Here is an 18,051-nt window from a genome sequence, read left to right on the forward strand (position 1 = left end):
TTCAATCAAGAGTGCCACTCAATGAAAAAGGTTGAAAAACACTGTGTTAGTTAGTCATCTGCAAGTTGGAGACCTCCATCCTCCCTAAGTATCAAGATCGTATGGCTATATATTCTTGATACATCAATGATATATTTATTTTATGGCACCAAGAGTTCAACACAACAATTAGTGGAGGATTTCAACAGTAACACTTATGGGTTATATCTCAACTTGGAACAACACAGTCACAGGCATATGCATTTCCTGGACTTAGACATCCAGTTGAATAATGGATGCATAATTACAGGGGATTACAGAAATCCTAAATATCTCCCTGTTTTCATACTGTCATGTTTGCATGATCCCTTTTTGTATAAATTGGCTGTCTTTAACTCATTGATCCATAGATCATACGTACATGTATTGGATTTGCTGCAGAGAACAGGAATTTCACATTATCACAAACCAAGCTGTCCGACATAGATTCAATAAGATCATCATCAAGAGGCTCATCAACCCATTCTGGAAACATACAAAGTGGTTGATTACAATGCAACACTTGCTGCTCTATATACAGAGATAGCCCATAATACATCAACATGGCCTTCAAAAGGAGCCCCCACCATATTTAATCTTCTTAGAAAAGCCAAAGACTGTTGATCTGGCAACACTCACTGGAGGTATATTCTATCCCCCTTACAGACCATAGATCCAACAAGAATTAGTATGTAGGAGCCACATGTTGACATATTACCATCAACCTAAAAGAACACCAGCATACATACCAACAGGCTTCATATCCACCACCATATCAGAATATACCAGAGATCTGGACAAAAATTTTACAGGAAACAGTAAATAGAACATAGCTCAGACATCTTGAGTTGATGGAAATTTACAAGGTAGCTTTAAGAAAAAAGACCATCAACTGTAAGGAAGATAACACCATCCCAAATCCATGGAAGATATATATCCATCCAACATAAATCTTGCAATTCCCATAGGATTATATATACAATGTATCCACCTAGGTGGAGAGGTGAGATCATTCCAACAAATCAGCGAGTTAAGGAAAGGTGTTTAGTGCATAGATCTTTGGTGTTGAAGGACCCAATGGAGATTGTTATCATATTTGCTCTTCAAACATGAGGATACCTGATGGACCAAACCAATTACATTGTTTACAATTACACCGTAAATTACAATTACACCGTACATTGACTCTAATTAATAATTCTACAGAACTGTTATAAAAGGAATCTTTTATGGCAACAAGTTGATGTATAAGAGAGTATCTACAACATCTGACCCTAATGATCTTTCTCATACAGATGAACCTTAATTTCAGGAGGAGAGAAGCACAATCGGCTGGTGTAGCCATAATGTAAAAATAGAAACTGCAAATATGGAAATTCAAACACTTGTGAAACCTTTGTTTTTACTGTTTTTAAAATAACAGAAACAATCATAGTCCTTGTTGCCTATGCACTTTCTGATTTGGTTGGTGTTTGCTAGCAACATGCTAAAATTATCAGAAGTATCAGAAATAGACACCACATATGTTACACGGAGACTCTATACAATAAAATAAAAATAGACAACCATTCCAACTTCAGCAAAAAATTCTTTAATCCTAAGAACGTTTTCAAACGCATTAAGCGTTTATCTTCAGTTACTTCTTTAAATCGAATATGAAATTCGAACAAATATTAATTCGAACAAATATTATGTAAATTAACGGTACGATTACAATAAATAAATAAAAATAAAATAAAATAAACAGGATTATCGTAATTTACAAAATTATGCCAATATTTCATAAACAAATAAAAATAAAATAAAAAGAAAACAAAAAATAAAAAATAAAAACGAAACAAAAAACAAACATGCGGTTTAAACCAATCGCGGATTTTCGCAGTATTTCTTTACGATTATCCTCATCCGTTATTAAAGACTTAAAACAAGACCAATATCAGCTCTAGGATTATCGTACTTCTATGTTTAGTCCAAATCATCGCACAAAGATTTCCAAGCCGTGGAAATCTTTGTGCGTGGAAATCTATACATTTACAAATATGTGCAACAGGGTCATTTCATTAGTTTTACGGATATCAACACCCTTTACGTGGCATAGAGAGCCTATTTTGAGTTGAACATGGCATAACCAGAATTGACCTCTTCATATGTCATCAGGATGCTCATCATATATAATATTTACCTATTTTTGTGTATATTTGTCTTATTATTTACAGATTTTTGAGCTATATTGTACTTAATTTTTTTATTTATGTTGTTTATTTTTCATCATTTATCCACTTATTTAATTTTATTTTTAGTTACGTTATTTATTTTTTCTTTATTTATCTACATATTTATATGTAATTTTATTTTATTCCATTATTTTAATTTTGAATTTAAACCAAACAGCATTCCATGTTCAGAAAAATTATTCATTGGGCTGTAATTTGAAAAAATTGTAGACCTATAAATTCTCATTGTCGGCTGTCTGTCCATCCTTAATCTTGAGAACAAAGTTAGACAGATGAAAGTTGAGGCCAGATATGGAAAGCTTGGGGGGAGAAGGCTTTGATTAACTCTATACGAACTTCTGGTTTTTATCAGAAGTCATGTTTCAATTAAAAAAGTTTTCCCTGAAAGGAGTTAGATAGATGATCGGCACAACTCTGTTTCTAGCAGGAAAAGTATGATGTACAGGGGCAAGACACTACTAGTTTGGGATGGAGAGCATATATTTTAAATTAAAAAGATTAAAAATTGTAGCTTGGCATTGTAGCTATATCACAATAAATAATTGCTTGTTATATTCTATTTTTGCTAAGTTCAATTTTGTATTTTACTTGAAGATGGCATTTAAAGATGACTGAAAATGCTTGTAATTAAATTGTTTTTGCTGTTTTTAAAGGTTTCATGAGTGTTTGAATTTATTTGCAGTTTCTATTTTTACATTATAACTATGCTGGCCAAAATGTATAATAAGTTTGTTTTAAAGATTTGAATGAACGACATAAAACTCACTTTCCTAAATGAATGCTGCATCTTAATGGTAAACCCTATGTTTATATGGAGAATATGCTTTCCTGCTGATTATGCTTCTCTCCTCCTGAAATTAAGGTTCGAAGAAAGGGCCATCAGAGTCAGATGTTATAGATACTCTCTTCTACATTAACTTGTTGCCATGGAAGACTTCCTTTATAACAGTTCTGTAGAATTATTAATTGAAGTCAATGTATAAATGGTTGGTTGGTCCATCTTCACATTTGAAGATCAGATATGATAATCTTCATGGGTCCTTTGGCACTAAAGACCTATGCACTGGACATCCTTTCTTAACTCACTGATTTATTGGGATGATCTCATCCTTCTGCACTGTCTCCTGGAGGTCATCTGATAGAGCCCAATGTATCTGCTGCATCCAAGGGTCAAACCTGAAAACATCATTCCTGAAGTTGAACATGCAATTGAGGGACTCAGTGAAATCCAAAAGGAATATTTTAGACGGAAGATTGCTCTTACTGTATGAAATAGTTCAAAATACATTGCACCTAGTTCTGTTTGGATTGTTTGGTTGCCAGCAAAAAATGGCTGAAGGATAATAATATGGGCCAACAAGTTGAAAGACATGGTTATCTTATTTTGTTCCTGGTATAATCTAGCCTTACAAAATTACACTGCTTCTACCAACTGCACAGTTGGAGAAAAATTTTGGTGAAAGTGCTCAAGAGAATGCAGTTTTGGTTTCTTATGATTCAAAAATCATTACCTAAGTAGAATGCTCATACTGTAGATGAAAAGGTGATCCCTCTGGCTTGTGTAGTTATCTGCAAATGATTGCTTGGTAAGTCAGCATCCAAAGAAATCAGCAAAGTATATCTTTCAAACAACCCAGTGAAATGAAGAATATGTGATATGTCTGGTTACATAAAACAGACACTCATTTTAAGGATCCAGACTTACAACTTCTTTTCATTGCAAATTGATGAAATCACTGGTATTACAATGTTATCAAGCTAGTCTTTATATGCAACATATGAGAAGACAAAATTATATATAAATTTTTTATTTTCAAGGAAACTTCTATGAGTACAGCAGAGTGCATTTTTAAGGCCTTGAATGATTTTTTGCAAATAATCCTGTTTCATTGGAAAAATTGTAGGCCTGCAACAGATAGTGCTTGTATTATGTTGGGTATGAAAAATGATCTTTGTACCCTGAGGCTGTGGCACCTTATGTGAAATGGAACTGTTGCTACATTCATTTGAAAGCTTTGACAATAAAGAAGATTCCAGACCCATTATGAAAGTACTCTGGAGTAGTTAAGATCATAAATTTTATCAAATCTCATTCTTTGAATTTCAAAATCTTACTTTACAGTTACTTGTGCATACAGATGTGTGCTAGTTGTCAAGAAGAAAAATACTGCCATGATTCTTTGAGTTACACGATGAAGAATGACTGTTTCAGAGTGATTTTAAATTTTCATGTTATCAGTTAAACAATTTTTCTTGATTGTGTATGGTAGCATACTTACAAGGAAAGGTCATGAATGGATTTGGATGAAACTGGGATCAAACAACAGAGATTGATGAATGATAAGAAATGCTAGAATATTGACTGCAACTAACCAGTCATTTTTTTTAAAAAATGGCATTAAATGTCAAAATTTTGAGTTTTTTTTATTTTTATATTTAAATTGTAGGTCTTGATTAGAGGAACAAAAAAGTCTAATTCACATCTACTGTAAAATCAGTAGTTTAATGGAAATATTATGTACAGTACATTTTTGTGACTTAAAGACACTTTAAAAATACTAAAATATGGGAGATTTCAGCCACTTCTGTATTCATGTGAGAAATTAGAGCATTTCGCTCTAATTGACATGAAAATGATCCAAGTTCAAGTCTACTGTGTTACTTTATATTACATTTCTTCTCCCTCTTTCACTTCTGTTGCTTCTTTTTTATTTTGTTTATCATCCTTTTACACTTTGTTAAATATTTTGTTATGAAATATTACAATGCATTCATTAACTTGCATTTTATGTTGTTGTTATATATTTTATTAATGTAAGAGCTTTCAAAATTGCATTTCATTTCATTCTTATTTTTAAATTGTAATCTGTTTTTTTATCCTGAGGAAGGTTATTTAAAATGACTGAAAACATTTGGAAAATTAAAATCATACTGCATTAAATAAAATGGATTTTCTCTGTTTTTTTCCTTCACACACAAATGTGTGAGTGAAGAGAAAAAGCCTTTTAAATCACAAAAAATTATAATAATAATCTCATCAAACTATTTATTTTATAACAAAAGTGAATTAGGTTTTTTGTTCCTCTAATCAAGACCTATAATTTAAAAAAAAAAATAAAAAAAGGACCTAAATCAAATAAACTCTGAATTTTGACATTTAATGCTATTTAAAAAAAAAAAAGACTGGTCAGTTGCAGTTGATATTCTAGCATTTATCATCAATCATCAGCCTTTATTATTTAAGCCCAATTTCATCCAAATCCCTGATTGATCATTCATGGCATTGCTTATTAGCAGATATCTTTGCATACTTGAACACTCTCAATACAAGTTTTCAAAGTTGTAACATAAATATTTTTATGTTTGAGATAAGATTGAGACAGTGATTATAAATTACAGCTATGGATAAGCTGAACTGAAGCTTGTTATCTCAGTAACATCCCAACATTGGAGTAATTCCTGGAGCCACTAGTAAATGACCACCAGAAATTAAACCTGTTATCACTTAGCACCTGCGTGATTTAGAGATTGGATTCAGAGATTACTTTCTTGCATCAAAGCCTGAAATTTTGTGGATAAGAAATCCTTTTGAAGTGCAGTACAATTAACAACTGTAGATGAGAAGAACAAGACGAGCTTGTTGATGGCTCATTGAAAACATTGTTCAAAGAATGTATATTTAACCAATTCTGGATAAAGGTGTTTTCTAACTATAAGAAACTAGATGAAAAAGCTTGAAATATCTAGTTCCACTTTGTTGTTTCATACATCTTTGTGAACAAACATTTTTGATATTTTATTATCTGAAGAACAAGCATAGAAATCATCTTGATGTTGATCGTGACTTAAGGTTAAAAGTAGAAAATACTAAACCAAATAAGGAAGGAATTGATTGAAACAAAAAGGGGTACAATTTCTCCTGTGATATTTAGGTTGAACAGCTGCTAGACTTGTCATATTTTATAACTTGTTATAAATAAAAGTTAGTATAGTTTAACTTGTTTGTTTTGAATTTATACCTACTTTTCAGATGCTACTATATAGATACCAAACTTTCAAAAAGTTTGGAGTCTGTGGCTTACCTTTAAAAAATGGAGGGGGATCCATAGCTCTTAGCTAATTAGGAACCACTGTAATCTTGATATAGTTGGAGATATAAATAAAATATTGTTTCAAGATGAAGGTTTTCTTTCTTTCTTTTAGATACAAAAACTTAAAATTCTTCAGGTAGACTATGGCCTTGTTTCTGCATCATCAGAGAAATATTAAGAGTTATATATTAGAAATAAAATCTGTTATATTTTATTTTGAAGGGCAGTTTCATATATGAAACAGAAGACTACTAATCAATAGACAGTCTACTTTGTGAACTATTGAAAAGAAAGATTGAAGATTGTCTTAATTTTTATTTGAAAATGTTATTTTATTTTAATAATATGGCATAGGAAGTCAAACACTGATAGCTTTATGCGATATGCTTCTTGTCTAGTCTTATGTTCAATTATACGAGTGCTAAGGTGGCTTTTCTTTTTCACTAGACTTATTATACCATCAATAAAAAAGAGGACAAGCTTTAGAAAAACTTTTTATTTCTTTGAGTATGCATTTTGGACAATTATGTCCCTTTTCAACTCTGTGTTACAACTATATAGGGAAAATTACATACAAGTTAGCATAATGTATATGTTATGGACAAAGTGATTAATCAGACATTATTCATAATGACCAAAAAGGGTGTGCAGTGTGATAAATATTGATTAATTTATCAAATTAGACCGGTCATTATGAATACTGCGATCACCTAGTTAGACAAAGTGATGATAATGCATTGAGGAGTGATCATCCAACATACACTAGCCAATCGGCACTCACTTGCGTGTGCGTATTGTGTTTAGTACCAAATTTTAAATTTAATAAAAAAAAAACTCCATTTGTTTCAAAATATTTGTAAATTCTAAAAATAAAATATTTTCAGATTAAAATATGAGTAAAAAGAAACTATTTTTTTATTGAACATCCATTTGTTTCATTTAGAAATATTTATTTTTTGTGAATTATTTCAAAGTACTATTAACTGATATTCTTCCGGTAACTTAGAAGTAACTTTCATTTTTGACTCTCACTTTTTGTATTATTGACAAATATGCTGATTTTGTAAAAATTTGATTGTTCTCACCTTTTTCTGCTATTAACTCGTTTAATCAGTTGTTGAAGCAATTATTCATATCACTTAATGATCGTTACTTTTGTCAAAGAAGAAAGATTAACTACTGGTCACATAAATTTAAAATTTGGTACTAAATGCAATACGCATGTGCAACTAAGGTATAAGTTCTGATTGGCTAGTCTATGTCGGATGATCACTCCACAACGTATTATTATCACTTTGCCCGACTAGGTGGTAGCAGTATTCGTAATGACCAGTCAATTTGATAAATTATTGAAATTTAATACAATGCCCAATTTTGTTGGTCATTATTCATAATGCCCATATTAATCACTTTGTCCATAACATATACAAGTTAGCATAAATTTATTGTAATGTTACAAAATTGTAAAAGATCATTAGAAAACTTACATAGATTATGAGAAATGCAGGAGTTGTGACATTAGATAAAATATGGATGCAATTATTGATTAACAGGTGTAAGCTAAAATAATGATTAAATTGGAAATGATTTACAAAAGGGAAAAACAAACAACATAGATGTAAAAAGTTTTGAACTTACTGCAAACATGACGGCATAGTACATAGTGTTGGAAAAACACCCCAGTATACATGACACAGTGCTGAGTTAAGATTATAAAATTTGGGAAACCGTGATCTTGGTTATGGTAAAAACAATAGAAAAAACCCTTTGGAACAACCAGTATGATGAAGTGAAGGTAGTCACTTCATCATACTGGTTTTTCTGAAGCTTATCCTTCTTTTTATTGATGATATAATAAGTCTAGCAAAAAAGAAAAGCCACCTTAGCGCTCATATAATTGAACTAATAGCTTTATAGAGAAGTGTAATGATAAAAGGGTTAATGTTATCTATGGTAGCAAACATGGTGGCTCATCTCTGAAACAGTGGGGATGCACGTTCTAACCTAACCTAACCTACTCTAATAAATTACCATAATTATTGCCAACCAAATTATTAGAATAGGTTAGGTTAGAACGTGCATCCCCACTGTTTCAGAGACGAACCACCATGTTCACTACCATAGGTAACATTAACCGATAAAAGTTAATGACAAAAATGATAGTTATGAATAACATTGAGTGACATTTCAAGATATATACTGCATGTTAGTGTAATAAAAGTCAACATTAGAACAAAAGTATATATCATAAACTTACCTATATTCTCTTTGCAAAAAATTTATAAAATTTACTTATATTCAAAATGTAATATTTAAGTCTTAGTGAGAGAGAGTATGCAATTACTCTTCCAATGTTGTTAACTCAATGTATAATTGGAATAATTTATACAACTTTTATAGCTGAACATCATGGCTTCCCAAAAGAACAGATAAAATGATTATTAGAAGAAAATTAGTAAATTGAATAGCAGCAATAGAAGACAAATGGGACTATTTCCCAGTTAAAATATATAAAACTACCAGGTGTCCCCAAAACAAAAATGTATTTACACTTTGTTAATATTTTCTACTTTTATTTTCTTACTTTTAATTTAATAATTTTATAATTTAGATTTTTAATTTTATATTATAATAATTCTAAATTATAAAATTATTAAAGTAAGCAAATGAAGCTAGACATTATTAACAATTAAAAACCATGTAAATTTTTTGGGACACCCTATACTTCAGTTATTTTAAAAAGCTATTTAAGAAAACCTGATAAAATTATATTTCCAAATGAAATTTTTTAGTATATTATTTAATTAGAAATGACAAATGTTCAACTGATGTATCTAAGATACCAGGCATATATAGTATATAAATATTGCCTAGAACAGGGATGGTAAGCCTTTTTGAGTCCGTGTGCCATATTGTAAACATACTTAGCTTTAAAGATGTTAATGCGTGCCAAAGTCTTAGACTTCTAATAATGATATTTAAAGAAATTAAACGAATACCCTTTAATTCAAATAAATATTAAAAATCTGATTGAAAAAAAGATGATCAGGTGATAAACAGAAAGGATGATTGAAAAAAAGATGATCAGGTGATAAACAGAAAGGATGATTGAAAAAAAGAGAATTCATATGATACATTACGTGCCAGATGATTTCTCTTACGTGTCACAGGTTTGCCACCCCTGGCCTAGAACAAGCAGTTTTATCTAAAAATTGCATATATTAGATACAGTTTGCACATATCTATAGAAAATTAGGGAATATGAAAGCAATATAATGGTAATAAAATCACATTACTATACTCTTTTTGGACTTTGGCGCACACATTAATTTTGAGTATATTAAAGATATACAAATCAAGCAGAAAAAAATATTATGCAATATATTCAAAACTGCCAAATTTTTCATTACAGCAAGCTTTCAGTTTAGCAAATATTTTTGGTCTCTCCCTTAAGTTTGTTATAATGAGATTCCACTATAGTAAATTATTATTATGAAAAAATTACAAGAGAAACTTTTAAAGTTTTGGAAGAACATGAATGATTATTAATCAAAAATTTCAAAGACATATGAAATAAATATATATAATTTTAAAAACTATTGTTATAAATTTACAGCAGAATGATTTGAAATTTTTTTGAAAATAGATTTAAGATCTTATTTTAATTTTTGAAAATATTTAATTAGGTTATGTTTTCATTTTAAAGTAAAAATTTATTTATTTTATAATTAATAACGTACCATTAAATATAATTCTTTGATCAAAATTTGAAAAAAACTAAATTGGCTGAAAAATATTAATAATTTATATAAAAAGAATTTAAGACAAAAGTTTTTCTTTTAAACTATTTTTTGATATGTCAAAGTAATATAGATATTATAAGTAAAATAAATTTTTATAATGAATATATTTAATAAACTATATATTATCTAAATTAATTAATTAGAAATATTTTAAATGTACACAAAGATGTAAAATTAAACTGAATTAAATTTTAAGATTATTATTGATTTTAATTTATATATAATTGCAAATGTTTAAAGATTATTATATGTTGAATAAGAAATTAAAGTTTTTGTATATATCTGATTCCAAAAAATGCTTGTGGTTCAAAGCAGACTCTCTCGTGTCAAAAAACTGTAATGGAATTCCAAATTTTTTTTTATTTTAATAAAGTTTATAATAATTTATAATTTTTTAAACATTGGCAAGAGACATTGCAAGATAGTTTGCTTTAGGCCTGAACATTTATAGTCATATGTACAGTTGAATCATATTTTATGCAAATTCATGTTTTTGTGGACGATGAATAGTTAGGTTAATTTTTGAATGTGCAGGGATAGTTCTGACTTCATATGTTGATTATTTTTATTATGTGAAATTAATTGTGGAAAAAAGTAACAGTATAAAAATAAGAAGCAACTTTTAACAGCTACCTGAAAAAAAATTATGAAGTTGAAATGAAAATAAAAGGTTGTAGTACAGACAAAGAAAATAGAAAAAAGTGAGAAAAATATATGCACAGCAGAAGTGTCTCAAGTAATATACTTGATATAGTGTAAAAAATTTTTCTCTATATTGAAAGATACGGGACTAAAATGTTCATTATATTAGAAACATAACTAAAACATTTAAAACAAATTTTAATATTTTTCTGTTAATGTTAATGGTTAAATAAGAGTCCAGGCAATCATCTGAAGCACAAATTTACATGGAATTTCATTTTATGCAGTACATGCAACCCCATGAAAACAAGACCATACTGTATTTGAAAAGTTCATATTCTTGTCTTGAGAAATATTTTATAATAGTGGCCTTTGTCAGTCTGAAAGTGAGGTTTTTCCTTTGTAGGTTTGATAAAGTAGGTTTCTTATAAATTTGTGAAAAAGCCTTTTCTCATTTTGCATATTATAAGATTGAGAATTTGATATAGAAATGATTATTTTTGATTTTTTTTAATCCTTTTAAAATTGAGGTTTAGTTTTAAAATCTCAACATTATAATTTAAATTATTACATTAATTTTTTTTTCTTTTAGGCAAACTATACCGATCCTGTCACAAAATTGAGGTACTCAAATTCAGAAGAATATGCAAAGATAAAGACCCTTTCTCCTGATATTGTAAATGATTATCTTTCATTGCGCAAAGCAAACAATCCAATTACATGAAATTGTATCGTAAATATTTACAAATATTTGTAAATACTTGCATTTTACAGCAACAGAGTATAAATTTTATGTTGCTATTTACATTTATGTAAAATATTTTAAATTTGAGAAATAAATTTTTTTTATAATAATAAAGCTTTCAAATGAGAAAAACTTATTGAATAAGTCATGCTTCAAATTTTTATATATAAAAATCCTCAGTGACTCAAGCATCAATGATTTAAATCTGAGATATTAAGTAAGTGAAAAAATATGTATATAAATAGAAATAATTATCTAAATCATTCATTTACATAATTTTTAGGTTGAGGAATCCTTAAAGGGATCAACAGTCAAAAAAATTGGGGGACCCCTGACATAGGTATCCAAAAAGAGACATGTCTTTGATTTTTATTTTTAAAAATATCCTCTATTTTACAAAATGCCCAAGAATTACTGTCAAGATTAAGTAACTGAAAAATACAATAATTAACTTTTTTAATATCACAAAGCTCTGAAGGAAAAGAATTACAAATATAACACTAACCTTCAACTTCCTTTAACTTCAGCCATTTCAAAAAGGTTGAAAATGTTTTGAAGTTAGAATAAAAAGTCTGAAGTTAAAGGTTAGTATTATATATATATTTTTAATTAATGTTTTTTGGTAGTAAAAAAATTTTCTTTAAATTTTATTATTTGTATTTCAAGCCTGTTCAATACATCCTTAATGCCTCCCTTTTCAAATCAATTTATCCTTCATTCATAATTTTCATCTTGTAAGCCTGTCCTGGAGCCCATTCTGTTTAATTTCAAGGTTTTCTTGATCTATCTACTTTTAGGATAATCTAATAGTTACATGTCTGTTTCCATAAACTTTATAATATCTAAATGTAGTGATATAACTAAAATTTTTAATTTTTTTAATTTTAAATGATTTTTTAATAATAACAATTAGCAATTTAGATTACAACAGAGATGACATGCAATTAATAGTATCTTTATTTTTTTTTCTGAATATGAAAATTTCATAACTCAAAAGTATCAAAATACAGGTACTTTTCACTTTACGACCTATCTACTTAACGACCGCCCGTACTTACGACCAATCGAGTTTCGACCTGCAACTCGGGGAATCCCCTTTCTCAGCTTGAGTGTCGGTCAGTGGTGAATGGTGACATGCACACTAAACGTACTATAATAGGCTAATAGCATACTATAATAGTCTCTTTATGAATAAATTTGAAATTTGTTGCATAATTTTACAACGATCCTATATTCCCGGCACAAGCTCCTCGCTTATCGACCAATTCGCTTAACGACGTAGTTGTCAGAACAGAACTCAGTCATAAAGTGAGGAGGAGTATCTGTATACTATAGAATTTATTTATAACATTTAATAATACTAAAAACAAACACACACACATATATATATATATATACATATACACAGTAAAACTTCTCAAACTCAAACATCTAACTTGAAAAAAAATGAAGCGGTCTGTAGGTCTCAATGGAACAGCGTAGGATTTAATGTCTCTAACTTCAATTTTTTCCAAGTCAGTTTTTCATGGTCCCCCAATACCAATTTATGTTATTTTCAACTTCCCTGACTCAAATTTTAATATTTATTCTATCCAAAGTGATCCTAATTATCAGATTTCCATGAATTTCAGATAGTTAGTGGTATCTACTCTCCAACACCAATTTTCAGACAATGTTCCAGTTCAAAGCAAGAAAATCTCTCACTTTATCTCAACAAGATGTACAGTACCTGCAAAACCATTTGATTCCATTAATTACATTGAATGTTTTGCTGAAAGGCATTACATATGCTGTTTAAAACAAAAAAAAACTATAAAAGATTCTTTCTATAATACAAGATATATATGTATATTATTTTATTCAAAAATGTAAATTTGTTAAAATTTTTAGCTATAAAATTTATTTCATATAATTGTATTAGTTAAAAGAATAGGACTCAGTAAATGCCATATTACTTCCAATTTAAAATTTAAAATTAGAAATAAACTTCAAATTTACACACAATCTATCATCCCATTTTCTAAACTGTTTTAAAGAATTCTATTGGTTTATATTATTTGTGCAAGTGTAATGCAAACAGGCATTTAAATGGTAAAATATTTTAGTGGAATTTGTTTTTGCCTTTTATTTGTGCTCTTAATTATTATAAATTTTGAATTTATTCTATTCTTTCATTCTGTTAGAGATGGATTAAACTAGTTTAAAAAATATTTTTCTTTGATTAGTGTGTCTGACTCCTTAATACCATAGGTGTTTGTATGGGTTTTGTCAGTAACACAGTATTGTCACTAAAAATAATAATTTTTTTCTGCTTCAAGATATTAGCAATTGATTGAATTCTAATTACAAGTTATAAAGTTAACTTTGCCTTTATTTTTTATCTAAAATTTTCATCAATAGCTTTTAAATATTATTGAATACAATGATAAATGTATTTTTGGCTTGAAATTTAAAATTGCATTCTTGAAATGTTATCATCACAGTTTTGTTAAAAATAAGATTTTCTACGGTATATCATTTTATATTTTTCTTTTAAATAATAGAGCAATGCTTTAAAAGTGTTTTCTGAACATTATCTTTGCATTTTTTAATTTAGATAAAAGCATAAAATATATTGTTAGGTTTACTACAAAATAAAATTGATATCTAATGTCAGAGTTCAAATAATAGCTATAACAAAATAAAATTTATCTGACAGATTATTTGTTCTATTAGATATCTGTTTTATATTTGTTTGTAGAGAGATTCCTGAAAGTACATACAAAACTTGAAATTTTGAAGTACATAAGTGCAAAGCTATTAAATCAAAATACCTTAATGTCATTTAAAATCAAAGCTGACATTTAGTGAGAAAAATTTTCTCTATTATTAGAAAATAAAACTTCCTAAGTAAGCTTCTGAAGAAAATTTATTCTTTGGTATTTGAAATTTCATTTTTTATTTTGCTATGCCAATTTGATTTTAAAATTTAAAATATTTGCACTTGTAATTAAACACAAATCTTCAAATATTAATTAAAATATTTTTGCCATTTGTGTTCCATTTATTTATTTGAATTATATGTTAAAATTATTTTTAAAAATTCTTAATGAACTAAAAATTTATTGTATAATTCTCAATAAGCTATAAAAAAATAGAGAACTTACAGTATATTTTAAATTAGTTGAAATAAGTACTAGATTCTCAGACTATTTCATCCAGTTATTTTCTGATCAGTTCATGAATTTAAAATTATATCATTTGAAGGTTGTAGAAATTTATTCATCATAGCCTGTTTAATACAGAACAACTTTCATTAAATTAAGAATAATTAAACTGGACTACAGACCAAAGGAATGATATTTGTTTTTGATTACTTTTTTACCCGACACATTATGGTTTTTCTTTCTTAGTTTTTCTGACAAAAGAAAGTTTTAAGTTAAGAATTATGTGAAAGAATTGCTCTTTTATATTATTATTAATTTTTTAATCATTGCCTTCTGATATCCAAATTCAAAAATAATAAATAAATGATGTGTTATAAATAGGTCTTGATAATTCTGATTAATATGCAGTGTTTCTTTTCAAAATCTTACTAATATTTTGATGTTAACACTATTTAAAAATTATATAATATTTGATGAAAACACTATTTAAAAATTAAACAAAAATGATGATTATTGAATCAGTTTACTCATTTATTTATCTACTGATTCTTCTAAACTGTAGAATAAAGTTTCTAGGGGGAAAAAAATAATAATATAACATTATTATAAGAAAAGATTAAGTACCTATGCATTTCCTATGCTTTCTGGTCACCCTAATATTTCCTAACATTTTTCAGAACAATTTACTGAGTGAATGCTTCAGTTTTCAAAAAATGCATGATTTAATATGTTGCAATATAGTAACAACTTAGATGAATCTAAAACTAATGTAGCTTAAATGATTTATTGATTTAGACAATAGGATTTGGCTCCTTTGCACATTGCCTGTTAGAAAGAAGCAAATCAAAACTTAAAAAAATACTGGAAGAATTATAAAGTTATAAATGTCACAAAGATAAAAGAACACCTCCATTTCTTGTTTCCTAAGATTTGTAGGCTGTGTAAATACACTTGTTGAAAATGATGATAATGTTAGAATCAGTTATTTACAAGGTTACAATCCACATCTAAAACAGTGGAAAAAAGGCATATCAACATTGTCAAATGTTGATAGAAGCTAGATGTCAATTAGAGATTTACCAAGGGTCATAAAAACTTGATGACTGTATTTGAATAAAAGCTATTATATATGAAAATCAGACTCCATTACATTGAGTTGCTTGGATGGTTTGGTAGAAACAGTTGAAGCATTAGTTGATTGCAATGTCACAACTAAGTTTTTTTAAAATTAACTTTACATGTTTTGGCAGGAATTTCCAGCAAAACTTCATTATTTTTATTAGATTTATGATGTTTTGGGGTAAACTTAGAACTAAATAGTAAAAGTGACTGTGCGCCCTCCATGGATGTTTTTATTAAAACAGTATGTTTTAATTATTTTTTATGAATTGTAAGACCAGTGAAGTGTTCCAACAAACTGTTGTATTGCTCCCTTTAATCTTGTCTTAAAAGAAATACTAAAACCTAGCCACCACAAGCACATTGTGAAGTTAATGGAAATGATAGATAATCAATATGAAAATCGTTTGTTGGAATGTCAGCAGCAACAAATAATTAACAAAATTACTGGTAGTACCGAAATGCTGATTACTGCAAATATTATCGGATTGTTAAACCAGAATTTATTGACTGTTTCTGTCATAAAACGGAAAAAACTGACGGACTGATGGGATGTTTTGTTACCTTAGCCAACATTTCGAGACTTATGATGTCATCGTCGACAAGCAGAAGGGTGACTACTTTCATGGATAATCGAAATCACTTGATTTACTATCATTGATAAGTATTGATTTATTTGATTGCGTCATGGATAAGTATCGAAACGCTTGATTTATTATAAACTTTTGATAATTAATGAATTACATTAATGTGTTAATTGCAATTTAAGTAGCTTTTTTACTGTGATTGAAATTTTCTGGGTAAGATAAATCATATGTTTCTACAGAGCTATTAATGAATAAAAAAGTTAATAGCTTTTAAAAGCAAATTAAAATTTATAAAACAATACAGTATGATCGTGAGTTACTCAATGCTATTTTATATTATATTATATTTGCGTTATTTATTAAAAATAAATAACGCAAATTTTTATGCACATTTTTATGTGATAGACCTGATAATTCTATCTATAGAAATTAAAATAATGCGCTACATGCTATGTAAAATATTATATAACGCATTATTAGAGAAAATAAAGTAAAAAAATAATAACTAAAAAGCTTACAAACTTGATCCCTAACTCAAGAAATAAAAAATTGCATATAGTTATAGGCCTACAGTATATACATTTCACAAGTTATTGATACCTTTGTAATATAGCCTACAATGCATTTTATAACTTAGTATGTAAAAATGAATTTTTCTGATACAGTACATGTAACTTTTCGTCATAAATTTATGTTAATTATAGAAAATTTTTGTTCGTTTTAACTTGTTACGCTAATAATCCATAAAATTGTACTGTTATTACATTTGTAATTTTATACACAAATTCAACGGAACTCATCTTCCGAATTTTAATGTATTCTCGTAGAATAATTGCTCTTAATTTGCGCAACTCTTTCTTTATGCACGTCTGTTTTACAAAGCAACCAATGCGTAAATGTGCCGGTGATTATAAAAGTCATTTAAGTAAAAAATGGGAAAACATTGAATTTATTTCACAATTAGATAAGAAACCTATTTTGTTGCAGTAAATATATTTGTGTTTTCTTTTTTATGATCAAAAAATATATTTTGACTTTTGGGTTAATGTTACCTATGGTTCCAAGATGGCGGTTGGTAATAATTATGGTAATTTATTAGAATAGGTTAGGATAAGTTAGAACGTGCGTCCCCACTGTTTCCCTTCTTCTATTTGCTGGAATCAGAGACGAGCCGCCATCTTCGATACCTAGGGTAACATTAACCGACTTTTGAATTTATAAAAATTAAATATATATATATATATATATCTCCAAATGAAAAGTGACTTTGACCAATTTTATAATCACCGGCATAAATCGTGAACCCATTTATGTAATAATTTTATCTTTTAACATAACAATTCTTCTAATACAGTATTCTGTAGTCAGCGAGATTACTTCTAATGCAATGATTCCCAAACTACTGGGACCTAAGGAACACTTTAAAAAATTTTTTACTGACCACTACTCATATATACATGTGTGTATTGCGCTGTAACGGAAAACTATACGGCCCCGAAAATTTTTTAAGAACCCACTTTTTATTGTTGCAGATCCATGAACAAATTTCAATATTATTAACAACAAAAATATTATTTTTAATCCATATAAATTATTTACTGTTTATAAATAAAATATTTTTTATTAGAAAATCTCATATAGATTTATACAGTTGAGTTTATGTTAA

General features: G+C 28.2%; 1 protein-coding gene across 1 annotated transcript in view; it reads left to right on the forward strand.

The window, feature by feature from the left end:
• Nucleotides 1-11,654, forward strand: part of LOC136985210 (INO80 complex subunit C) — a 73,267-nt gene extending 61,613 nt beyond the window's left edge. Inside the window, exon 5 of the mRNA XM_067282443.1 lies at nucleotides 11,381-11,654. Coding sequence (XP_067138544.1) covers nucleotides 11,381-11,512 — 132 coding nt within the window. The 3' untranslated portion in view covers nucleotides 11,513-11,654. The remainder of the gene's footprint in view (nucleotides 1-11,380) is intronic.
• Nucleotides 11,655-18,051: the final 6,397 nt, after the last annotated feature.

Source organism: Centruroides vittatus, unplaced genomic scaffold, assembly GCF_030686945.1.
Source record: "Centruroides vittatus isolate TY-2023 unplaced genomic scaffold, ASM3068694v2 contig_955, whole genome shotgun sequence".
Lineage (NCBI taxonomy): Eukaryota > Metazoa > Arthropoda > Arachnida > Scorpiones > Buthidae > Centruroides > Centruroides vittatus.